Below are 26,076 nucleotides of genomic sequence, written 5' to 3'. Positions count from 1 at the left end.
CTGGGAAGCTGACCTGTCCTGTAGGAAGGGCAAGGTGGGCTTGGGTGGTGCTCTGGTCTGGAGGGGCTGTTCTTTGAGGATAAACCACAGTCCTCATCTGGAGCCCGGCAACAAGGTGTTCCAGATTACCTAAGAACACAGCTCAGAACATGATTCCTGTCTTAGTCAGAGAAAGCTTTTTTGAAGTTTGGTTAGACATGGCTCAAGAAATGAGGGTGTGTAGGGTGGGGGTGGGGTGACTAGGAAGAGGATCAGGCCAAATGAAAGTACTCAAGGGAAGTAGTGGAGAACAATGTTTAAAGCTTACTTAAATGGCATCATGACCACAATGAAGAAAGCTGATACTGTGGAAGATCTCAGCAGTCATGTGCAGAATGTACCAGAGAGGCCGCCTGGGAATGCAGAATAAACAACAGATGTGTCTGAGGCAAGAGGGGTGGGATCTGTGGAGAGAGTCCAGCAGCAGTATAGAATCTCTCAAGAAGCCAGAATGAGTTGAATAAAAATAATCAAGGGTGACTGAGCAATTTCCAGAGCAGGAAGATGGAAGTGTATTCAAAGGGTCTTGCTGTGAGCAAAACGAATCAAGAGACACTTAGCGGTACACCGTCTGACAATATTTTTAAATTTCCAGACTAAAGAAAAGACATGGTAGCATGTAGGCAGAAGAAAATGACATCAGCAATACCCAGCCCTAAAAGTTATATAGAGATAGGAACTCTGGGGTAGCTGGGCTTAGGATATTCCATGGTGCCAAGGGAACAGTGTTACTGGATGGATGGTTGTGACCTGAGACTTTTATACCCTAGTCAAGACGTGTCTTTGTGCAAGATGGATGCAAAATTGCCTAGAGTCACAGGGTTTGCAGAATTGTGATGCCTGCTTCCCTTTAAAGAAGTGGTGTCCTGACTGAGAGGAGTAAAAGTTCTAAACCCGTGGATCAAAGTCATGGTGCTGTTGGGTACAGGTCAGGTGTCATAAAGATAAGGGACACAGAGTTGTAGGCAATAGTGTAAAGCTGGAAACCACCTTGAATAGCTGCATTTAGAGACAGTCCTTGACATGATGAGCTGATTAGCTGCAAGCAGCTGGGGGAAAATACTTGACTTACTTAATAAAAGGATTCATAAACCAGGCGTGGTATTGAATGCTTTTAATTCTAGCACTTGAGAGGCAGGGGAAGGCCAATCTCCTTGAGTTCAGGGCCAGCCTGGTCTATGTAGTGAGACACTCTCAAAAAAAAAAGGATTCATCACATTCTTAAAGAAAGAAATAGATACAGGGCAGATGGCTCAGTAGGTACTGGAGCCAGAATCAGTCAGGTAGTCTTGGGTTGACATTCATTGGCTTGTCTCTGAAGTGTGACTGGGTTATAGAAGAGTCTGGTCAGGGGGAGAATCTACTAAATCCAGGGCTTTCGACAGTGCCCTAAAACCTGCATTCTTTTCAAACCCTCCCAAGCATTTATCAAGTGGTGTAGAGTGACCTGGGAAAGTGGCAACTGGGGACTAGGATGCTATGTGGGCAGTGGTTCCTATGGGCAAAAGGCTGAGAAAGAGAAGTCCAGCAGGAAGGATCTGAGTGTGTATGTTACCTTGCACCTGCCTCTGGGAGAGGCTAACCCAGGTACCCTGCAGATGCTCTTCTGCCTGGCCATGCATTCCTTATAAACCTGGGAAAACATAGTTATAAAGACGAGCACAAGGGAGATAACTTAAGGAATTTGAACTACATTTTTCGGTAGCAGCTATGTGCAGAGAAGTCTGGATGGGCGCTTGTCAAAGGCAAGGTGGGACAGTGGCATTTTCCCTGTGCAGCTTGAAATATATGTGTATTAGTGTGAGGTTCTATACTACTTCCTCCCGATAGCCTGATGGTGGGGAAGTTTCTGGAAGGGTGGTTGATATCTCTAGATAAGACTTTCAGCTGAGGTTGATTTTGGCCTCCCTGAGACATTTTTGGTTGTCATAATTGGCTGATGCTACTGGCATCTGGTGGGCGGAGGTCAGGAATACTGCTGGGTTTCTGTCATGAGTGTAACAGCTCCACAGCCCAGCCAACTGCGTAGCTATTCTATGATGTCAGTGGTGATGAAGAACATTGCTCACCAATGTGTTTTGCTCTCATGTGATTTTTGACAAACCTCAGTTCATGCTGATAGAAATGGTTTAGTGTGAATTGCTTTTGCCAATTCTTGGGTTTATAAACAAAGAAAAGAGTGAAACTTATTTCCTTAGTTAGGTGGTGGTGTCCAGATTCAGTGTTCACATCCCAACTGAGGGCTCCTTTCTTCTCTGACCATGCAGGTTCATCTCTGCAAGGCCAGGTGACAACTTCTGCTCTTCTTGTGGATTACTTGGTTTACAAGACCCTGCCAGTGAGACTTCGAGTTTACGCAGCTGGGACCCGAGCCGCCTCAGTTTTTTACTTGCATGTGCTGGTGGAAGTTTGGAGCTGGTTGGAGCTACTGTTTACGTGGACATTTTGAGCCATTTTGAACTTAAGGCGCCGACACTGCTAGCAATGAGCTCCCAAAGCCATCCAGGTAAGGCCTGCATCTTTGGTTCCTAGTGCTCCTCTTTACAGATGTAAAGGCTGCTGCCGCTGCAGCCTGCTTGTTCAGTTTCAGAGTTTGCTTTCCTGGGGCAGTGCTGTTGGTTTGCAGCATCATCAAGGCTCAGTAACTGGGGGCTCTTGTCTTTGGGCTCAAGGGGCTAATGTAGACCTCCTGGAGAGTCAGAGGATGCCCTGGCTTTGCATGAACATTATAATGGAAGACAGTGTCCTTGATGCCAGGAAAAAGAATTGTGTTTGAGTAGGTGATGGATAAATACCAGCAGGTAGCTTGCAGAGTGAGATTCTTGTCAGGGCAAGTGAGGGGCAGTGCTGCTGTGATGACCCTAGGTGGGGTGAAGCCTTGGTTTCACCCAGCCAATCCAGTGTCTTGGAGTTTGCTTTCTTTGGTGCCATATTAAACATTTTAGGAGCCTTTCTGATTCTCACTAGCCCTAGATGCTATTGGGAATGCTGGGACAAAGGACTAGTCTAAGGTCAAGGAGCTGGAAGGGCCGAACAGGATTAGAAACTGCATGCTTGGGTCTTAACAAATATGTATGGGACTTGGACTTAGAAAGTAGCAAAGCGTGAACCATGATAAATGTACAGAGCCCTGCCTGACCTCCTGCGGAACTTTCAGCTGCCCTTGGCTACTTCTAGTGCACCTTGTAGTCTCTAGAGTTTTAGGTGTCAGTGTCTGTCTTGGGTACACACAGGAGGCTGCCTGAGGCTCTGTCAGCCTGCCTCTGAGTCTGCTCTTGGGTAGAGGCAGAGGCTTAGGGTCTAGACCCTTTCCTCCAGGACTGCTGAGAGCAGAATGGTTACACATACGTCTCTGGGGCATCATCTGAGAACTTCAGAGGGCAAGGTTCCAGGCTTTATTTAAGTAGGAGGGTTTTATTGATTCAGTTGTTCATGTATTGATTGTTCTAAAGAAATTGTTTATGGTGATTGTAGGAAAAAGTTAAGCTGTGTATATTGAAATGTGTACAGCAGATATTGGTATTTAGGTATGCCTTCTGCTCTGCAGTGAGATGGAGGTATATATCTTCCCTGTGTATGAGCATGTAGTGAAATGTGTCCATAGTTGTATTCGAGGTAGTATGTTAGATGTTTTTACATGTTAGTGTATTGTGAAATCCTTGATGTCAGTGTGCACATAAACCTGACATTCTTCTGACAGTTTGTGATGGGTCTTTATGTGGTTATGGCAGTGTTCACGGTAACTCCAAGTTGACATCACACAATTACTATGAATATATTATGTACAGTATCATAAGTATCTCCACTGGATAACTTCTGAAAAGCTGAAGCTGGGTCTTAAGGATGTCTGAAAAGTGTCTTAAGGATGACTGAAATTGCTCTAGAATGTTGTCTAACTGAACTTCCTAATCACGGTGTGTTAGGAGGTGTAGATTCCTACCTTCACCACTCTGGCACTGGGCAGATTCAGTCTGTTTGATTTCTGCTAGCATGCTGAAGAAAATAACTACATTTTCTTTGCTGTTTAAATGGGGTACATACTATGTGACCTGATACAGATACAATCAGATCTTGAACACACTACCCAGCCATTTGAGGAAAAGTGTGCTCTTATTACTATGTTGTTGATCTAAAGAAGTTTGCAAGTATATCGTAGTACTGTGTTTAAAATTTTCTCATACATATGCATGACCTAGTTATGTACAAGAATATTTGTACATTCTCCCTAAATGTTACCTATATTTATTAACTCAATTGAGTTTTTAAGCCAGGATGGCCTCTACCCTTTGCTTCTTGATTTCTGAGAAAAGTAAAATGTTCTATTGTAGTTACATTTTTGGTATAGTCTTTTAACATTGTTAATCATTTTTCTCTATATATTTCAGTGTTTTCCCCCAGCACTTAATTAAAAATTAATGACTATTCTTTTGATTAATGAGCTCTCTTACCAGAGTACAGTGTTTATTTTATTCTGTAAAATACTCGCCTGTTTTTGGCTAATGGATCTTGCCCCATCTACTTACCTCTGACTTTTCCCAGCCACCTCAAGCCTTAACCTCATAAATGGGGTCAGCTGGACTCTAGCTTTCTCCCTCAGCGAGTCTTTGCCCTTTGTGTGGGGAATTTTACCCATCAATGTTCACTTCTCCCTCCCTCCTTTCTGCCCTCCTTCCCTCCCTCCTTCCCTCCCTCCTTCCCTCCCTCCCTCCCTCCCTCCCTCCCTCCCTCCTTCCCTCCATTTGTTGGGGATCAAATTTGGGGCCTCTTGCACATCAGGCAAGTGCTCAACCACTGAGCTCCCCCTCTGCTTGTTCACCTATCCTTGGGTTTCTAGGTGGCTCTTCCCTTGTGTCAAGTTGTGTGTGTGTCTGTGTCTTGCAGTGGGTCAGATAGAGCTGCCTTGTGCTGAGACCATTCTTTTCCTCAGAATGCTTACATGTCTGTGGCTGGGCTGTTTGTTCAGGGCTTGGAGCTTGCTGAGACTCCTGCTTCTCTAGCCCTCTGGTCTTCTGCAGATTATTTTCTGCAGCCATATAACAGGTGCCCTTCACATGGCACATCACAGCCCTGAATGGCCAAGAAGGGAGCCGGCTCTGTGCCTAGGCCAGAGGTCCTTACTGGTGACACATATTGGCCTCTTGGCCCTGTAGTTTCAGGTGTGTGAGTCTTCTGGGCTTTTCTCATTGTGAGGCATTGCCTTTGAATCCTTCCACAGTTTACTTGTATTTTGAATTTAGTGGATTTCGGGAAGAAAGAGAATTAATAGTCAATTACCTAATTCATTGATTTTTAATATTGGGAATTGAGTCTGAAGCCTTGCACAGGTTAATTACAGCCTCCTACACAGAGCTCCCCAGCCTTTAGTTTGCTGTCTGGAACAGGAAACTTTTGACTGTGCTGGGACAAAGCTAGGGAACCAGGATAGTCATGCTGGTCCTTGTCACTGTCTCATAGTTGTCTGTCTTCCTTTTTCTGTGACCCCAGTGTCTTCTCTCTGGTCCCATGCCCTGGCCTGCCTGGCTCACTCCTGGCTGCTCCTGTGTGGCCTGGCGCATGCTGGTGGCACATTAGGCCCTGGTGGAGTCCTGTGGCCTTTGGGTCCTCTCTCACATTGGCAGGGCAGCTTGGCTTTGGCCTGGTGATGAAGTGGCCTTTTTTATTTGCTGTGTATAACTCCTCTCTCCTGTTTTCCTTTAAACTCCCTGTGGTGCTGGGTGAGGCCTGCGTTATGATTTTATTGCTGTTCTTTCTGGACTTTGCTAAAGCCAGGCCCTGGTTCTCTGACGTAAAAGCCGCCTAGCTGTTGGGATTTATTGCTCTAAATAACTGTTTCCAGTGCTGTGAGCAGCCTGAGGAAAGGGCTTGGGTTGGTTCAGTTTGTGAAGACTTCGTGGAAGGAGGTTCTGAAGTGCTGCTGGTCTCATCCTGCACTGAAGCCCTCACTGTTGGGATATGCCCAGGCAGGCTGTGGTGAACTCAGCTCTTAGACCTCTGACTGTGAGGCAGGTCCCCTGTAAATAGCGGTGTGAGGACTGATGTGCCTGAGGTCTGCTGGAAGAACAAGCAGCCATTCTTTATTTCCTGTCCATTTTCCTTCCATAATTGCTCGTCTCTTTCTGGATGTTAAAGTGCACCTAGATATTGGTAACTGGCTGGTTACCAGGAAACCCAGGCATTGTCACCTGATCATCCACTCATTCAGTTTTGATACTACCCTGTGTTTATAGTGTATTTGAACTTCCTTGTTTGAAGGTCTCTGCTTAGAGAAAGTAGGTATCCGCTAGAAGCTATCCTAGCTGATGGCTTCAGATAGGAAGCCAGTCAGGCAGAGCCTGGATCCTTCTTTCTGTTTTCCTATCTCTCCTTAGGTCTTAGTGAAAGGCCTGACCAGTGTCGGGTTACAGATAAAGTTCAACCATTTTGAGGGAAGCATGTGTAATCCAAGATCAGTGCTTTAATTTGGTCCATTTTGTAGTTTAATAATATTCTGTTGGTCTGAAACAATACATGGGAGGAGCTGAAGACTGTGTCAACACAACATAATGACGGTCTCCAAAAAGAGGCTTTCTGCCCTTGGCCTGGACTGAGCTGAGATCCTGAGGTTCCTTCCATCTCTGTGCTCTAGTCCTCACCTTTTTGTTTTTTGTTTGTTTGTTTGTTTGTTGTTCTGAAGACAGGGTCTCACTGTATAGCCCTGGTTGGCCTGGAACTTACTATGTAGACCAGGCTGTCCTTGAACTCACAGGGATTCTCTTGTTTATTGCCTCTGAGTGCTGGGATTAAAGGTGCATGCTTGGTCCTAGCCTTCACTTGTATGATCTTGAGTCTTTTTTATTTCAACCAGTTTGGCCACCTAGGTTATTATATAGTAATTAAGAAATTAAATGGTAATACGTTTGTATCATAAAGGAACATTTTTTTTTGTAGCTTTTACATGGTGCTCTGCAGTGTATATGTTTCAGGGATACTGCACAGTAGGGTAGAGAATGAATTTTGTGGACTGTGGTGCATATAGATGTGAGTTCTGGGCAGCTGGTAACAGGTAAGTTGCAGACTCTGAGTGAGGCCTGGTTTAAGAGACCACCATGTGTAGTTGAAGTTTTCCTGTGTCTACCTGGCTCCTATATCTTTGCATTTCTGCAGCCGCTCAGACCCAAATAAACACACACAGGCTAATATTATTTAAAACTGCTTGGCCATTAGCTCAGGCCTACCATTAACTAGCTCTTACACTTAAACTCAGCCCATTTCTGTTAAATAGATGTTGCCATGTATTCCTTGGCTTTACCTGTGTGCCTGTTACATGCTGTTTCCTGGACGGTGGGCTGGTGTCTCCTCACTCAGCCGCCTTCTTCCCACAACCATAGACCATGGCTGATGTCAGTAGGTCTGCAGGACAGGTAGACAGGCAGTTAGGGGAGCCAGCCAGTCGGAGGTCTAGGAATGTAAGCGAGGGGATAGCCTCATGTAGCATAGTCAGCCAGAGAGGAACAGCTTCATATAGATCTGGGAGGGAACAGGAGGGGCACCAGGAGGTAGCCACTCTGAGGGTTTGGACATTGGGGAACAGGACTGAGCTGGCTAGGGTCATGGAGAAGTGACCATTTCTTCTGTGCATGCATCCAGGTCTCTGGAGAAGGATGTGAGATGCCTCAGGCAGTGGACTAGAGCTGGGTGGGAGTGTGTTAATTCTGAGAGTGCTTCAGCCTGCTTTCTGAAGGAAAGGCTTCCCGAATGCTTCGTGTACATCTTGCTGCCTCCTGCCCGGCTCCTAGCACATGCATCTTGCTGGCATCTTCCCAGCCACCACCCCAGCAGTGTGTGCAGCTCTCAAGTTGTCGCCACCCTGGCTTCTCCATGCTGTGATTATCTGGGATCTTAATCAGTCAAGATTTGTTCTGGAAATCATGGAGACATAAGGACTTATTTTTCAACCTATTTTTTTTCAACATTTTTTCAACTCAAATTGTGTTTTGTCTTTTAAAAATCACGAATACTCTGTCACTAGGAAGAGCTCAGAATATTCGCTGTCAATGGTGTGCTGATGGTTTGTTTTGGCAATTTTCTGAAAATTCTTACACAGTTTGGGGAACATTTGCATTTGTGTCCTTCTTTCAAAGCCCCCATTGTAGAAATGCAAATTTCTGAGTTCTGAGATGCTGAATGTTAGATGATTAATGATATTGAAATTTAAGAATGAACTCCTGGTATGTATTTGACACAGAAAACTCAATACTCGAATCATTAGGAACCATTGAGCACAGCTTGGTGCTGGAACAGAAAGGCCATAATTGCAGCGCCCGGCAGTGGGGGCAGGTCGTACGTGGACAGGTGTGCAGATGCATGCCGCCTCCAGAGCTGGTCTATGCAAGGCTGAGAGCTGCTCCAATTGAAGAACTGGCTCTGTTTAACTGTAGGTGTTTAAAACTTATAGTGATCATAAATCAGCATTGATTACTTGCTTACTCCAAGTCAAACACCGCTGTGCTTTTAAAGGACCAGAATGAATAGCAAGTTCGTTCTGAATTGTGCTTCCCAGTTATTACATTTATGTGGCGTGATAACCTTGTGAAGTGAGCTGGAACGCCATCATTCCATTGTGTGGGTGAGGAAACCAGTATTGCCCGCCATCAAATAACTGCCTAGGTTGAGGTTGGAGAGTGCTTTGGAGGGCAGCTAGGAACTGGAATCTGTGACCCGCACATGCTTCTCTGTGGGCAGCATAATTCTGGGTGCTTTGGGCTCATATAAGTCTAGTCATCTTCTCTACATGTGTGGGACTTCCAGGCCAGGCAGGAGGGGTAGCAGGCACTTCTGGGATGGAGTGATTCTTGCCATGAGAGGGGATAGGCAGATCATAGATGCTTCCAGAAGTGCTGTATACATTTGAAGATGTTCCCCCAGAAGAGCTGCACTGGCTGAGTCTGAAGAGCAGGGCGTGATGCTTGCTGCCTAAGGTACCTGGCCTGTAGAGACAAGGCTCAGAATGGAGGGAGAGAGTTGGCCTTGCTGTTGCAGTCTTTGTGGCCATGATCTCGTCATGTCTAGCTGCAGAGGCTCTGACCCTGCCCTTTGTTGCCCTCTCCTGCTGCACACAGTGTTACCATGGGTCCTGGCTATCCCAGTTCAGCCTTCCTGGGACCTCTGGTTTTTGCACCGTGTGCATTGCATATGAGGTATGTTTCAAACCTTCTCTGAACTCCCTTTGCTGGTCGTGGAAAGCTGAGTTGAAAGAACAAGTGAGTGCCTGCTGAACCATGTTAATTTGGAAATTTGGGTGAAACTTAGTGCTTCTCCTCAGCACCTCTCTGCTTACTTTCTGAGAACATAAAAATGGACACCTGAGGGACACTGTAATGATGAAAACAAATGAAGCGAGATGGCAGGCTCACACTTTTCTGTCATCAAGTGCTCTGAGCAGCTCAGGATCTCCCATGAAGCACTGCTCAGCATTTCATCTGTTCCTAAGTCTTGCTGTTACTGTGTACTTAGAAAAGAAGTCATGAAGCTTATCTATAGGTAACATTTGTATGTTTTAGAAGTCAGATCTATGGCTAATTGTATCTTTTTAAAAATCGCATCAGGGATAGCACTTGTGAAGAACTAAGAAGCTGTTAAGTATCTTGATGTTCTTATTTAGTGGTCATTACAGGATGAATTGGTTCTCTGCATTCAGTGACATTCTCACAAGACCTGCATCAGCTTTCGATTGTATTCCCTTTAGATAGTGGGGTTGGTTGTTATCCAGGCATGCTGGCCCTTGATGACTGAGATTGGGATGGGCAGGTATGTGTTCATGTATGTATGGGTGTGTGTGTGTGTGTGTGTGTGTGTGTGTGCGCGCACATGCTTTTGTGTGCATATGGAGGCCAGAGGTCAACCTCAGGTGTCACCTTGTTTTTTTGAGACAGTCTCTCACTGAGGCCTGGGGCTTGCTAGTAAAGGGTAAGCTGGCTGGTCAGGGAGCCCCAGGGATCCTCCTGTCTCCACTTCCCCAGCGCCGGGATTACAGATACATTCCACTGTGCCCAGCTTTTTACACGGGTATTGAGATTGAACTCAAGTGCTCATGCTTGTGCAGCAAAGACTTGACTGACTGAGCTCTTCTCTCCCCCCACCCCCGCCTTTAAATTCCAGACTCTCAGAACAGTTTTTAGAAGACTGCTCCTTGCATTCTGGTTGTTTAGTTTCTGTGTCTCTGTTCCTTTCTGCTGCTGTGATAAAACCCCTTTGGTGATATGACTTAAAGTCTACAGAAATTTATGGTGTGTTTCTGGAGGCTGAAAGGCTAAGATCAGGATGCCAGTGACTCTGTCTGGTGAGGGCTTCCCTGGCCTCTGCATGGTCCCACCCTACTGCATTCTTTTGTGATGGCGCCAGGAGCCCCTCCCTATTGAAGGGCCCTCAGTACACTCTGGGTGTTGTCCTCACACTTCATCTCCTCCCTGTGGCCTCACTTCTTAATGCTGCTACACTGGGTGGGGAACACCAACATTTAGGCCTTTGCAGAAGGTGTTAAAGCTCCCACTGGAAGAGCTGCAGGCTCCACTTGGATTAGTTTGCACTCACAGCTGGCGTGCTCTTCTTGCATTCTCCTAGGAGATCTCTGGGAGAAAGTGGACTTTAATTAGAGCCCTGTTTCTCAGTGGCTTGTTGACTCAAAAGACCTCACTATCGGCCTGTATTGGTGTTCCGAGAAAACTGAGGTTACAGATTCTAATGCATGCAGTATTAGAGCAGGCTAGGCTGCTTTTAGTGGAAGCCCCTCCCTCCAATATCTAGCCAGCAGCATGATGCAGAATTTTTGATGCTCCTTATTTTTGTCTTTACATGGAGCCAGTCCATAATAAGGACTGACTGATTCTTCAGGCCTGTGCCTTTCTCCCAGACTGATGCAGTGTGCAGACCTGTCCGTCCGTACACTATGCCTTACTGCTTGCAGCTGCAGGGGCTCCTTACGACTGGGCAAGTGAAGTGGCCACCTTATCCTGTATCCCTCTTTCTGGTCTGGTCAGTGGCAGTGTTTTTTTTTTTTTTTAAATTAAAATAAAAATAGATTTATTGATTATTTCATATGTATGGATGTTTTGTCTGTGTGTATGTCTATGTATCATATTCATGCAGTACCCACAGAGGCCAGAAGAGGGTGTTGGATTCCCTGGAACTGGAGTCACACAGCCACCATATGGGTACTAGGATTGGAACTCAGAACCTCTGAAAGAATAGCAAGTACTCTTAACCACTGAGTCATCTATCCAGGCCCAGTGCTTTGCTCTGGTTCTATTGAAAGGGCTAGGGAGACATAATTAGTCTTTCTTATAAACTGGGGATTGAGAGTGTTTAGAAAGTTTGAGGTAGTGCCTGGGGAAACTGGATGCAAGAAATGCCAGCATTTCCCTCGGGCAGCTTCTGTGTAACCTGGAGCCATGATGCAGAGTTCTCTTCATACTGTGTCTGATGCTGTGTGTGGAGACACTTGAGCCCCGGTGGTCACCTTAGTAGTGTGATGATAGAAAGTAGGAGGTTAAGGTTCCCTGGAAAGCCTACATGGGCATCGACAGTGAGCCAGGGTCTGAATATGGTAGCTGAGAAGGGAACCAGAACTTCAGTGGCTTTTGTCTCCCTCTTGCAGCATAAGGGCAGGTAGCAGGGGGGCTGCCTCAGAGCGGAGGCACTCAGCCAAGGATCATGGACCACAAGGCACAGATGTCCTTATCTGTGGGCCTTCCTCTGGGAATCCTGTGTCTGCAAAAGACGTTCTCATCTAGGAAAGTGGTTCTTTTCTAAATGAGTGTAGGTGACACTGTCCTCTGTAGACAGTTGAGGGAATGTATTTGTGTCCCCCTTCAGGCAGTTACCACAGTCAGTATGGTAGCCGTGCATCCCCCCCCAGAACCGTTGCTGGGGCTGGAGCTGGGGCTGTTGGGGCTTGGCATGCTGGGTACCCACCATGGCTTCAATGCCCCATGATGCTACATGAAATATAGCCTATGGGAAATGCACCTGCTGGGCTTTAGGTGGCAGGCTGGGCTTTCTTTTGCAGTGTCCCCCTTGTGGCTCCTTTCTAGCCTCTGGAAGTAGTCCAGTTTTTCATCCACCTTCCTGTCTTCCTGTGAATTGGCTCTTTTCTGTCTTCTCAGTCATGTGTAGCATCTTGTAAATAGCTCATGGTGGAAGGGAAGGTCAGGTAGGTCATGTCCAATTTCAGGCAGTAGCTGACTCAGTTCAACTGAGGTTCATGGACTGGTTATCATGTATTGGCATGAGAATGCAACCAGTGACTGCCTTGAGCTGGGGGACCACAGGCCTTGAACCTGGTGGTCTGAGGGCTTGCTGGGGCTGTCCTGCAGAGAGGGAACAGTTTGATTTTCCTTCAAGCTTTTGTAATTGATAGAAGCTGGGAGCCTGGCAGGTGGGTGATCTGTGCTGTCTCCCTGCAAAGGTGTTTACCAGGCAGCAAGGAGTTGGGTAGTTAACACCCAGACACCCTGACAGTAGGAGGGCTTTGCTTGGGTAGGCGTGGACAGGCAGTTCGAAGTATTTGAGTTAGCATATTCATTTTGGTTTATTTTTGTTAATATTGTTGTTTGTTTGTTGCAGGCTGGCCTGAAACTTACCGTATAGCCCAGGCTAGTCTTGGATTCGAGATCCTCCTGCCTCAGTCACTGAGTGCTGCTCAGTCACAGAGTGCTGGGGCTACAGGCATGCACTGGGAAGTCCGTTCAGCTTGAGACACTACTTAAAATTATTTATGATGATAATATCTTCAGCATTGCTTTCTGTACAACCAAGCTCTACATTTTCTAGTTTTAGACCTTTTATAATTTTCACCAGTCACTGTTAAATTTCAGGTACCTTCTTGTAGCTTGTCTGAATACCTTCAAAATAAGTTTTATACACGTCTGGCTGAAAACAAAATTCTGCCACTGGGGAACTAACCTGAGCTCCTGATAGATCTCAGCACTGGGCAGGAGCTTCAGGCCCATGCTAGGTACCTGTTGATGGTACTGTGCAGTCTCCTGCCTGAGTGAGGGCTTTGATTTTTTTTTTTTTTTTTTTAGTTTTTCGAGACAGGGTCTCTCTATGTAGCTTTGCGCCTTTTCTGGAACTCACTTGGTAGCCCAGGCTGGCCTCGAACTCACAAAAATCCACCTGGCTCTGCCTCCCGAGTGCTGGGATTAAAGGTGTGTGCCACCACCGCCCGGCCGAGTGAGGGCTTTGAAATGTTGTTGGCTGCATTTGAAATGTTGGGTGCTCACAGAGACTTCGGGATCAGCAGAGGTCAGAGCTTATTGAATACTATGGCCTCTGTTGGTTCTAAACTGTGTCTCAGTCCCCAGGAGTCCCAAGGTCACTGCAGTAGACTTAGGGATGCACCTTAGAAAAATATCAGAACTTAAATTTGTCCTGTTTTATGTAGTGAACATAGAACATTTGTCAACATAGAACTTTCAGGCTTAAAATAGCTACTGTGAATAAATGTGAATTAATTGTGTTGGTTTATATCCGTGAGTCCTGGGCAGCGGTCAGTCTGAACCACAGAGGTTACTGCACTGTTGCAGAGGTGAATAAAGGGATGCTACCAGGCTGTGTAGAGGAAGCCATGGAGGCCATGAAGAGGAAGTTCGTTGGCCTATGGGAGTGTGGCATACTTGGGCTGCCTGAGAGGTGCACTGGGAGGCGTCCGAAGCAATGTGTTTCTAAGCCTTAGATAAGGCATGGCTCATGCCAGCCCAGAGCAGTTTTCACCATGCCCTTCTCAGACCCTTGTCTCTTCTTTTGTGAGCAGTCTCAGTGCCAGGCCAGGAGGTGGCCTGCATTGTAGCATTGCAGACAGGGCCTCCTGGCTGTGTCTGTGGCCTGGCCTTCCTTGGGAGTCTCTCCCCTGTTCTTTTTCTTTGTCCCTGCTGAAGTTGAAGCAATGTGCAGAAACAGGCAAGTGCTGCTTGCTTCCTTTGTAGCTTGTCCCCAGTCTGGCCTGGGTCCAGTCAGCACTGCATGTATTCCACAGGGGCCTGGCCTGCAGACCTCAGCGGAAGCCAGTTGTCTTGTCTGCTCCTCTGTTCCTGGAAAGCCTTGCCACACACAGCCAGGGCCACTCTGGGTGCATCCGGCCTCCGCTGTTGCCGTTTGTTTGGGAGCTATTGGCTCTGGTCGGATATGTGGATGTGCTGTTAATTTGTCCTCAGTTTTGGAAGGGAGTTGGTGGCTCAGAAGAAAGGAAGAGCCACAGAGTGTCAGACCCAGCAGCGGCCGTCTGACGTGGCTGCTGATCACAATATGGAATGAAGAGGAAACATTTGATTTCCTTGCTTGCCAGGTTTGGACCATATTTTATTGACTCTCTGGAGTCCTGATCCCTTCCTGTTAGTATTGCTAAAAATTGTCTTTTCTGTGATTGGAGCTTCCCTGGGTGAGCCAGTGGCATAGGAGTCCCTGTGTCTGTGAGGGCTTAGTGCTGGTGTGAGCTTCCGGTGTAGCCTTCCCAGACTGAAGGGAAAACGGCAGAATCTCAGGTGTAGCCTGATGGTGATAGACACATCTCCAGAGATTGCTGTTCCTGCCACACTCCCTGGCTGCTGCTGTCCTGACAACCAGATGTTCTGTAAAGCCAATGTAGAGCAGAGAGCACAAGCCTGTTCTAGGCTTGACTTGTTTGTGTGATGAGATAGCCCTTCAAGCCATGATCATCCCAGCAGCCCTAACCAGTGGAACCACACCAAAGTATCAGATCCTGGAAGAGGTGTATCCAGACATACCTGCCAGCCCCTCCCATCTGCTGAGGGGATTAAAAAGACCAAGAAGCATTTAGGGAAAGGTGGGAGTCCCAAGGTCACTGCAGTAGACTTAGGGACACACCTTAGAAAAATATCAGAACTTAAATTTGTTCTATTTTATGTAGTAAACATAGAACATTTGGTCAAGTGCCACTTTTAGACTTAAAATAGCTTCTGTGAATAAATGTGAATCTAGTATGTTGGCTTATATCAGTGAGTCCTGGGCGGGGATCAGTCTGAACCACACTGTGGTCTACTAAGAATCGGAGCTCCAGAGATGAAGTGCATTAGCAGGTGTTCTTCCATGAGTGCTTGTTCACCCACCACAGGCATCTCAGCATTTAGTGCTTGCTTTGTTCCTTTATGGTTGCATGTGGATGTCGGGTCACCTGTCTAACAAGTCTTCCTTGGTGGGAGTTGAGTTTTTGGTAAACATGAGACCTAAGTGTTCCCGTGTGGGAGCTTTCTCTTTACGGATGCCAGCCTCCAGACAGGCGTGAGGCTTCAGTGGGAGCTCAGGAAAGGCGAGCACCTGGACCTGCTCTGCAGACAGAGAAGTGACCACAGTGTCCCTGCTCCATTGCGCCCACCTCCCTGCTTGGGTGCCGCCCTTTACTTTTCCTATCTTAGATGAGTTTTTTAAGTTTATTAAAATGGAGTCATACGACATTTGCACTTTTCTGTCTGGGTCCTTTCAGTAGTGTGTTTGCAAGGTAGCTATGGCAGCTGGTCCATTTCCCTGGGTGTATAATGTTTCATTGGATGGACTAACCCAAGGTGCTCTTTCATTTGGTGCTCATGTTTGCATGGTTTTCACTTGGAGTTCTTCTGTTTGATGCCACCATAGCTTGTGTGTAGCAGAGGATCTGTGTAAGATTGCTTGTGACCGTGTGCTCTGACCTGTGCTGCATGAGCATGTTGTCTGTCTCACATGCAGTCTTCAGTATTCTGTACAGTCTTCTCATCTTTACTGTTACGGCTGAATTAACTAAAGATTGCTGATCACTTTCATACGGCTTGGATAACCAGCCGTATGTGGGTGGTAGGGAAGTTGCCTCTTCAGTTCCTGGATGGAGATTCAGGAAACCAATTTGTCTTTGTTTTTCTTACTGATTTGTAGCAGCTTTTTTGTTTAGATTGGGTGGATATGTGTCTTTTTGTTGGTTATTCCTACTGCTGTTTTCTGTCAATCCTATGGGTTGCCTTTTTCTCTTTTAGTGTTTTTATTTAACAGATGCTTTTAATTTTAATATAACACATTATTTCACTTGATTTATTTGTGCCTGTCTAAAGGACCTGAAGACGCTCTGTTTAATTTTTAGTAGAAATGTCACCACTTTACCAGTCGTAATTTGGTTTGGATTTTTAAAGTATGACATGGAGTGGGGATTAGCCACTTTTAATTTTAGTATTTGGTTAATTCAGTGACTTACTGAAGGGTTAATGCTTTCTCCTTCACTGTGCGATGCCTGTCAAGTCTCTATGTGAGTGGGTTTGTTTCTAGACTGTTCTAACCCATTGCTCTACTCGCCTGTGCCAACAGAGCCGTCTTAGTCAGTTATGGTTTTTTAACTAGTCATCCAAGGTTGTAAGTTTTCTTGAGCGTCTTAAGTCCTTTCCAGTTACCTACTGCAGTCTCTGTATTCGAATTTTGTTGATTTGCATACGGAATATCTTTCATTGCCAATTTTCCAACCTGTGAGTGTGGTATATGTTTCTGTCTATTTAGGTCTTTAATACCCATTTTGTGATCTCATAGTTGAGGTTTTATTTCTTTTTGCTAGATTGCTCTGTGTTTTTTGCTGTTTTGTTTCCTAGTTCACCTTTTTGCTCATGTTGTTTAGAAATACAGTTTGTGTTTGTATAGTTACCTTGTCACCTGGCACATCACATAACTTGCTTTTTACACTAGTTTCTCTGTAGATTATTTCAGCAAAGTACACACTATCTGGATGATGACTGTTCTGTGTGTGGAGTCTTAGCCTGTCTTCCTGTGCTGTCTGACTTCCAGTCAGTTGCTGAGCAGCACTGGATTGTGGGCTTCTGTGTCTTGCTGCAGCAAGAAGGAAAACCCCAGAATGTCATCCCCGGGTGGCATTGCTGCAGCTTTTGTGTGAATGCTCTACCAGGATAAGGGTGTTCTCACCTGTCATTAGTGTGCTGAGAATTTTCTCATCAGAGTGTGTCAAGACCTTGGGTGTGAACCACATGAACCACAGATACTCACTCTTTCAGTCTGTAAAGTTAAAACTTTCATTTGGTTTGGCTTAATATAGTAGACTTTTATGCATCAATTAATAATAGATTTCTTTCCTTTTATTTGACTAATATGACAAATTTTCTCAATTGACTTTTCTTTCTTTCTTTTTTTGAGACAGGGTTTCTCTCTAGCCCTAGTTGTCCTGTAACTAGCTTTGTAGACCAGGCTGGCCTCAAACTCACAGAAACTCACAGAGATCCACCTGCCTCTGCCTCCCTGCTGCGATTAAAGGCGTGCGCTTTTAAAAAATGTTAATTTAGCTTTACAATTCTATAACTACGGTTATAATATACATATAGTCCCCCAATTTCTTTTCTTTTCTCTCCTCCTCCTCATCCTCTTTTTCTTCTTCTCTTCTCTCCATCTGTCTCTCTGTGTCTCTGTTTGTCTGTCTGTCTGTCTGTCTCTCTCTCTCTCATTCATTCATTCATTTATTTATTTTTGACAGGGTTTATCTGTGTAGCTCTGGCTGTCCTAGAACTCATTCTGTAGACCAAGCTGGCCTTGACTCAGAGATCCACCAGCCTCTGCCTCCCAAGTGCTAGGACTAAAGGCATGTGTCACCACAAACACCCAACTTTATTTCTTCTCTTAAATTTTGATATTAAGCTAACACTGGCCCCTTAAAGTGTGATGGAGTTGTGCTCTTTCTTATTTCTATTATTGGCAAAGATTTTTGGTAGAGTCAGACAGCTCTGTTGTGAATGTAGATAGGAGGCAATCTCCTTTTAGTCCTGTCAGGTTTTGTTCTTGTTTGTGTTGAGGCTCTTTTAAGCCCATGTAAATTGGTGTTCGAATAACCATCTTTGCCTTACTATGGGATGTCTCTTTTTCTCCTGAGTTGCTTCCTAGGGTGTAAAGTCCTGCTTCTGGGAGAGCCAGGCCATGCTGGTTGGCTCCTCATCCTTTATGTGTGGCTTGGAAGCTAGCAGCTGCCCAAGAGGCTGATGGTTCAGAGTGCTCTTCCTCTCCTGCTCTTCTCTCTACCCTCTCACATTGGCACCCCACAGCTCTTGTTAGTCCCTCTGTTGAAAAGCCTGCAGACACATCTATAACAGTTTACATTTTATCCTTACCACCCTTGTCCTTGACTGGCAGATGGCAGGGTATAACTCAGTTCTGTAAGTCCATAGTGGAAGTCAGGTCTTACCTGCCAGGGTCAGTTACCCTGTTTTCTGTCTAATGACAGAGGTATGTTGTTGGTCACTCTGCAGGGGCCCCTGTCCTGCACTGTCCAGACAGCTCTGTTCTCTCTGTTCCATTGTGTTTACAGGTTAGCTGATTTTTTTGTTTGTTTGTTTGTTTGTTTTTCAAGACAGGGTTTCTCTGTGTAGCTTTGCGCCTTTTCCTGGAACTCACTTGGTAGCCCAGGCTGGCCTCGAACTCACAGAGATCCGCCTGGCTCTGCCTCCCGAGTGTTGGGATTAAAGGCGTGCACCACCACCGCCCGGCCAGGTTAGCTGATTTTTATGTTGCAGTGAAATGAAGTGAGCTGAATTCTATCAGTAGCCTTGAGCCACTCCAGTGACTCTTTATTCATATCTTTTATGGGGTGATTTGGGTTGCATCTTGTAAGTGGTGTGAAGCCTCCCTGCCTGCCTTCCTTCCTTCCCATCTGTGCATCCAACCCCTTAGCATGAGTGAAGAGTCCATTCAGGAGTTAGCATTAGCTTGAGAAATAGTTTGGGAAGGAGGAGATATGGTGGGCATCAGAGAGTGTAGAGGGCCAAGGACAGAGGAGTTGCTGGACAGTGGGAGTGGGACTCAGATATAGTTAGTCATGCATTTGGTGTAACATGTTGTGTGTCATTAACCATGCATTTGAGGTGATGTGATGGTACATAGTTAGTCATGCATTTGGTGTAACGTGCTGTCATTAACCATGCATTTAATGTGACATGTTATACATAGTTAGCCATGTGTTTGATGTAACGTGCTATGTGTCATTAACCATGCATTTGATGTGACATGGTTGTACATGGTTAGCCATGTGTTTGATGTGATGTGGCTGTGTGTAGTGAACTATGTCTTTGATATGACACAGCTATGCATAGTTAGCCATGCATTTGATGTGATGTGGCTGTATGTAGTTAAGCATACATTTGATGTGACATGGCTGTGCATGGTTAGCCATGTGTTTGATGTGACATGGTTGTATGTAGTTGACCATGCATTTGATGACACACAGCATCTGGGTGTGTGCAAAGAGGGTTGCAGGAAGAGCTTGGCTTGCCCATACATCCTACCCTGAGAGGAGGCTGCTGCTCCTGCAGAGACTACATCCCTCACATTCCAACTTTTTCCTTTTAAGGTTGTCTCCTGTTTTGTAAACTTTAAACCCAGTTCTTGAGAAAGGGATTATAGCAATAGATTACAAGATCAGAGGCTTCCAGTCATTTCCATAGACACCCCCAACCATGGAGTGTGCACACTGATGGGGCTCTGCAGACGCCATCCGAAGGGGGCCCCTGGGAGAAGATTGGCCCTGGGGCAGGCCACTGGATACTGTGGCCACCCGCAGCAGGGCCAGGCATTGTGGCAGGACCTCCCCAGCCTGTGCCTGTGCCTGATTTACCAGCCTGGAGCTGCTTGGAAGCCTTGGGTGTGCTGCTCCCAGAGGAGGAGTGGCTCCGCTTACACTTTCAGCCTCAGGCCGGGCAGCCCTGGCCAAGTGGTTTCTTAAAAAGAATTCTTCCTCCCCTGATTAATTTCTGGCATGCACTGCTTGGGAGCTCTTGCGTCAGTAAATCGTCATGAGCCCTCAGTCGTCTGGATCAGACATAAACACCAGGCCCAGCTCTACCACTGCTGACACCCTGCCAGGCCTGCCTGCCCTCAAAGCCTCAGGCTGGGCAGCTACAGAGACAGCAGGGACTATTGCTGCTCAGAGTCCCAGTTCAGAGGCTGCCTAGCTCAGCACCACATGCTGTGCTCGGGGGTCAGGCTACTGCGCTCAGTTGTAGCTTATTTATGGAACCGTGTGCTGTCTCTCCCCTGACATCCCAGACACATCCATTGGGTGTTTACTCTTTGGGAACAGTTACTGCCTTCCATTGGCATTCTGTTTGGGTTTGGAAAGGTCCCTGTGTGAGATTCACTCAGTGGTTTTAGCATCAAGGGAGCCTAGAGAGTAACTATGTTCCCTGCTATGTGGACAGAACTTGCTGCTGAAGTCAAGAATTCAGTGAACTCACTGTAGGACCTTCTCACCAGCAGGTGAGACCCTCTCTCTTCTTGTCTCATCTCCCCCTCTGTCTAAGACACCTTTTGTAAACATTCCTCTTTCATCCTCGAGTGCACACTTGGTCAAAGCATGGTCAAATGTCCTGCCACAGCTCCTTCTGATTCCTGGTAAAGGACTTGTAACCGATGGCCTGCTGTCAGTGCGAGACTCAGACATTAGGGCTTCTAGGTATCTTTAGGGAACATGTGTGGCTCTAGCCTCTGTAATCCAGGTGCTCCAGATGCTAAGGGGCATACTCTGGATATACTTGATGGCTGGGTCGGGCCATCCTGTGTTTGAGGCAGATTCCGTCCGAAACCGCAGAGGCATAGTTACAGTGCAGTGCTGAGGCCTTGATGCCCAGGTCCCCTGGATGGAACATACTTTCAGGGTCTTTGTTTTCTACTCACTTTCTTCTATCTCTGCTTCCCTGCCACAATTTAAGGAAGATTTATGAATGAAATCTAGGGTGTCGGTAGTACTAACATACATGATACCAAAAGAACAAAGTGTCCCTTGGTAGACTCCAGGGCTCTGCCACAGTGGAGCTAGAGCTCAGTGTTTCCCATACCACCTAAACTGTATGTGGGTGGGCTTGGCCACTTCTTCCCCTGGTCCCTGGGTAAGGGAGGGTGCTTACAAGGCTCAGCTCATTTGTTAATGTCACTTGCTCCCTAAGCCTTATGTCTCTCTGTGGGAAGATACTGCTTCTGCTGCAGACTGTGTTGAGACTCCACAACTAGGCCAAGTTATCAGATGCAGTTGAGAGGACAGAGTCAAGCCCTGGGTCCCTGTGGCTTCCGGGGCTGAGGGGTGGGGTGGGGTTCTGCAGTCTCTGGTTTTGAAACATGTGTTCAGTAAAGGCCGTTAACCTCAGTCATCATAGGCTAAAGCTTTTCCTGGAAATATGTATGTGGGTACCATTGCAGGTGATGCGGTCTCACTGGTTCCCTTTCTCTCCTGTATCTTACAGGACCTGGGAAAGTCTTGGGTCCATGTGCTTCTCTTAGGAATGAGAGCAGAATGTCCTCTGGACAGAGTATTCATGGGACCTGCTCCACTGCCTCTGTTTGCCGTCTGGGGTCTTAAGATGGCGTGGAAGTGGACCTCTTGAGCCACAGAAGCAGTGCTATTTGCTTGTTGGGAGGCCTTCAGTAAGGCCCTGAGCTCCTCCCCACGTAGCTTTACTGTTCTTGACAACACAAGGCACCTATCTATGGTGGTTCCCCATTGCCTGGGGTCTTGTATTTAGTGTGTTTTGAAAACTTACATATCAGCTACAACCTTTGCCTGGGTGTGGCAGCACATGCCTGTAATCTCTGTATTCAGAGGCAAAGGCAGGAGTTCCGGCCTAGGCTGGGCTATGTTGTGAAGCACTTATTCTTTACACTGGGTGTTAATTCTGATCTTTTCCAACTTGCATGTGGGTTCTTGGTTCATCGTGTGTCTGCTATTTATTGTCTCAATAGAGGCAGTATCAACATTCCCACTGACCACCTTTAAGTATATTTCAGTGATGACAGAAGTACTTGTGCATGGTTGGTTGTGCACCAGTTTTCAGACACTGACCTTTCCAAGTAGAAACTGTTCCTCTCAGTACCAGTTATACATTCCCTTCTCAATGGCCACCATGCTACTTTCTGTTGGGATCAACTCCTAGGTACCTCAGGTAAGTGGGATTATGTAGCGTCTCTTCTCTGCCAGGCTTATGTTGGGTAGCACAGTGTTTCAGGAACCATCTGTACAACACCTGACAGAATCTCATTCCTTTCCCAAGCTGAATAATGTTTCCTTCTGTATGATTCATACCTTGTTTATCCATTCTGCTGATGTAACTTGATCGGTTTCCAGGTTTTGGCTGCTGTGAACATTGGTGGATTTGTGTTAGTTTGAGTCCCCTTTGGGGCAGACCTGGAAGATCATGATCATGCCATGTGTAATTGTTGAGAAACCGGAATTTTCACAGTGCTGTATAGTATACACACACACACACACACACACACACACACACACACACACACATATATACACATACATATACATATCTATCTCTATCTTCCTTCCTTCCTTCCTTCCTTCCTTCCTTCCTTCCTTCCTTCCTTCCTTCCTTCCTTCCTTCCTTCCTTCCTTTCTTTCTTTCAAATCAGCAATGCCCGGTGGGTATACTTTTTTGGACATCCCCTAACTTTTGATATCTTGCCATTGTTAAAGCTGGCATTTCACTGTGGTTTTCATTTGCATTTGCTAATAAGCAGGACTACTGAGCAACCCCCATATGCTTACTGGCTGTTCATGTGTCTTCTCTGGGTAGGTGTCTGTCTGGGTTTGGCTGGTAGCTGATGTGGAGTTGCAGAAGTCCTTGGTGTGTTTGCTCTATGGCTTGCCCGTGCTCCTCCCACTCAGTGCTGTCTTTGTGTTTTCTAGTGTCTGCTTTTGAGGTGGTTCAGTTCTTGTTTCCTTTTGTCGACGGACTTTGGGGTCATGTCTGAGAAGTTGCTGCCAGGTCCAGGGTACGAAGATCTCCTGTTTTCACTGAAGAGTTTTATGGTTTTAGTTTCTGTGTTTAGACCTTTACATTTAGGTTAATTTTTGGCTACTGTATGAGGTGGAGATCTGCCTTCATTGCTCTGTTTTTGGTGGTGGTGTTTGCTTCTAAGCGGGTATGTGATCGGGAAGTGCCTGGTCTTAGAGAAAGTTTTCTTTGGAACCAGTACCTGTTACAGTACAGTTCCCTTTCCAGATCGGCATAGCTGTTACTCTCTCTAGGCCAGGGTGGTGTGGCCACACTTACAACTTTTCCTTTCCTGACCCCATCCCCCCTGCCGCCCTGGTCCTTTATCAGCATGTTGTTGTTCATATCTTCTTGTGTTGTGTCTCCCCTCTGAAGAATGGAGTGTTTGAGAGTGACTGACGAGGCAGCTGTAGGAGGCAGGGCAGGCGCTACCCTGTGTGCAGACTGTGAGTTGGTGAACCCCACGAGTGGTGCTTCCAAGCTGCTCTCTCTTGCTGCAGAGGCCGTACTGGGACCTGCCCTTGGACCCTGAGTGCTCTACTGTAGCAGGCGGGCTGCTGGTGGGGAGGAAGCAGTGCACACCCAGCGCCTTGGCCTGCTCGGTCCTGCTGAGCAGACCAGTGGTAGCAAGCATAGGCTCTGCAGGGAGCAGGGGGTTACTTGTTTTCTCTAGATGAGCTTAAATACTGCTGTTCTTATCTTCAACCAAAAATGCTTGAAGAACCAGACTGCCACTTTGCTCTCGTGTTTAACTTTCTTTTCAAACCTTCCTGTTTGGAATGATGTACCTTGTGAATGTGTTTTTCTACTTGAATTTTATGGATGTGTTCATTTGGACAGAGTGAGCGTTCTCACCCGATGCCCCAAGCGTTTGTGTTTTCTTCACCTAACTGTGCTTAAACTTGACCTCTGCCTACCCAGTTTGAGTTTCAAGTTCAGGATTATTTGAGCACTTTCTTTGAAAAACTTCTCAAATGCTCAAAATTTCTGTTCCTGGGCAACATATTTTTCAGTTGTGAGCCAGTGCTGCTCACAGTTATGTCCTTCTTAAGTTTTAAGAGTCCTGTCAGCCACATCGAGGCTTCCTGAGTGTCTCAGTGTTGTGGCCCCATGCAGGTGTACTTTTGTGGTCTGGATTTCAAGTGAAGCTATAAAGAATATGTTTTGTTTTGAATTTTCACAGTTCAGTTAAAATTACAGGTTTTTAAAAGCGTGTATGTTGTCTTTGAATTTTGTGACCCCTCTTTATGCCCCAAGAGTATGTATGACCCTAGCTTTGTGTGACTACCATCCTGTTCCTCCTCCCGTGGCACAGGCTGGGTGGATCCAGAGGGTACTGCTTTTAGGTAGTTTCTGATTCTGGCTGGACCTTCTTTTCCTTGAAATCTGGGTAGGGGTGGGGTGACCTGGAATCTGCTATCATCTCCCATGGCTCCCCTGAGGAAGGGGCTGGCTTCTCAGGCACAGCGCTTGTGCTGTTGGCCTGGGCAACCATGCTTGGGTGGTGCTTTACCACAGACAGGACTACTCTCAGGAGCTGCCAGCATCACATTTTGATTTTGCATGAAAGTTTTTTTTTAAACAAATAGGAAATGGTTTTCTCCCCAATTTTGAAAGTTTCTGTGTAGTATCAACTTAAAATCTGTCAATGCTTAAAGGTATGCAGTGGAAAGAAACTGCTACTGCTCACTTGACCCCACTGACTGTGACCCAGTTCTGAGAAAATGGCAGATTACACTTGGTGTGGGTCCCCTGGCCTCCTGCCCTCATCCCCACCTGTCTTGTCTCTGTGCCCTCCTCCTGTTTGCATCTGTAACAAACATGATGGAACAGTGGTCTTTACAAATCCCCTCTAACTGGGAGTTTAACTTTTCTATAGTGTACAGCACCTCAGTGAACATTCTTAGACACATAGCTTTTTGCTTGTGGCTAATTGTTCTTATTAGTGTTTTTGGATAAAAGTTCCGAAAAATAGGATCGCTGAGACAGGGGATGGGGATTTTAATAATATTGCTCCCTAAGATGTCTGTGGCATGTGTTCCCTCTGGCTGTGTGCAATGTCTTCATTTGTTCCTTGCTCCTTTATTGAATCACACAGGGGCCAGGCTCACAAGAATGCCCAGCTGCTCCAACCAGATGTGGGGAGCTCATCAGTCTACTGCAGTGTGAGTCTCAAGGTGCTGGTGTTTAGAGTCTTGGGGCATCAGTATCTTGTCTGGTTCCCATTCCATACCACCACCTTTCCCAACATAAATCCTTCACTGAGTGTTTCCCACACATCAGGGTACCCCAAGAACTGGGGGCAGTGATTAGTCTGGCTTCACTTATATGCTAAGAGGAGGAGGTCAGAGATCAGAAGAAGGAGTAATGGTAATGTGGCTGGCATGCCTGACATGCTGGGTGTCCTCCTACAAGTGGGCAGATTGGACTTCTGTGACAGTTTAGGGGCAAGTGCTGTGGACCCTGGCTTGCCCATTTTGTAGATGAGAAAGCTGAGGTATCAAGAAAGGGATGTGAGCAGTTTGAGGCAGTTAGGTACCAGGCTGCAGGCTTCCATCTGAAGGTTCATGGATGAGAAGGGCAGGAGCTGTGATACTCTCTTCTGCTGGGAAGCCTCAAGAGCTTTGGCCAAGGGCCTTCTGATTTTAAGTTTTCAGATCTCTAGGTAACTGTGTGTGAGCTGACTCTGAGGAGCACAGTTCACTCTGAGCAAGCAGTGCGATTGCTGGTCAGTGAAGTCCAAGCAGGGCATGGAATATGTGGAGCTGACTGAGGGGGAGATTGTGAGGAATAATGGAACCCAGTAGACCTCAGGTCAGGTAGCATGAAGGAAAGAGAAACTTGGCATAGATAGCATGTGGCTGATGTGCTCATGTGTCCATTGGGTGGGATGAACCACCAGACCTTGAGGGGTGGGCTTTCATCTCCAGAAGCAAGGCAGGGCTGTGTAGATTGTTCCTTTCCTGGGGTGATGAGTAGCAGGTGCCTAGGGGATGGAGCCTCAGCAGGGTGGCCCTAACACCCAGCCTAAGGGCTCTGTCAGACACGAGCTGCAGTTACTAGAAATGGCAGATCGTTTTATATATGCAGTGTCCTGAGTTTGATCCACTGTTTTTTGAGACAGGATCTGGCTGTGCAGCTCATACTGATCTTGAACTTGGGGTCTGCCTGCCTCACTCAGCCTCTGAGTGCTGGGATTGCAGGTATGTGCCACCACCCTGCCAGGGCTTATGTTATTTATTATAAATTGTTATGGCTTATGTAA

At 46.4% G+C, this 26,076-nt stretch overlaps 1 protein-coding gene across 4 annotated transcripts in view; it reads left to right on the top strand.

Moving 5' to 3' along the window:
• The first annotated feature begins 2,312 nt into the window (after positions 1-2,312).
• The window catches only part of Hdac4 (histone deacetylase 4), a 219,488-nt gene continuing 195,724 nt past the window's right edge, over positions 2,313-26,076 (top strand). For all 4 annotated transcript variants that reach the window (XM_059278737.1, XM_059278735.1, XM_059278736.1 and 1 more), the window contains exon 1: positions 2,313-2,545. In XM_059278737.1, the coding sequence (XP_059134720.1) occupies positions 2,524-2,545 (22 nt within the window). In that variant the 5' untranslated portion in view covers positions 2,313-2,523. The remainder of the gene's footprint in view (positions 2,546-26,076) is intronic.

Source organism: Peromyscus eremicus, chromosome 13, assembly GCF_949786415.1.
Source record: "Peromyscus eremicus chromosome 13, PerEre_H2_v1, whole genome shotgun sequence".
NCBI classification, from domain to species: Eukaryota; Metazoa; Chordata; class Mammalia; order Rodentia; family Cricetidae; genus Peromyscus; species Peromyscus eremicus.
The sequence above is the reverse complement of the archived record's forward strand: the minus strand, read 5'-3'. Positions and strand labels throughout refer to the sequence as shown.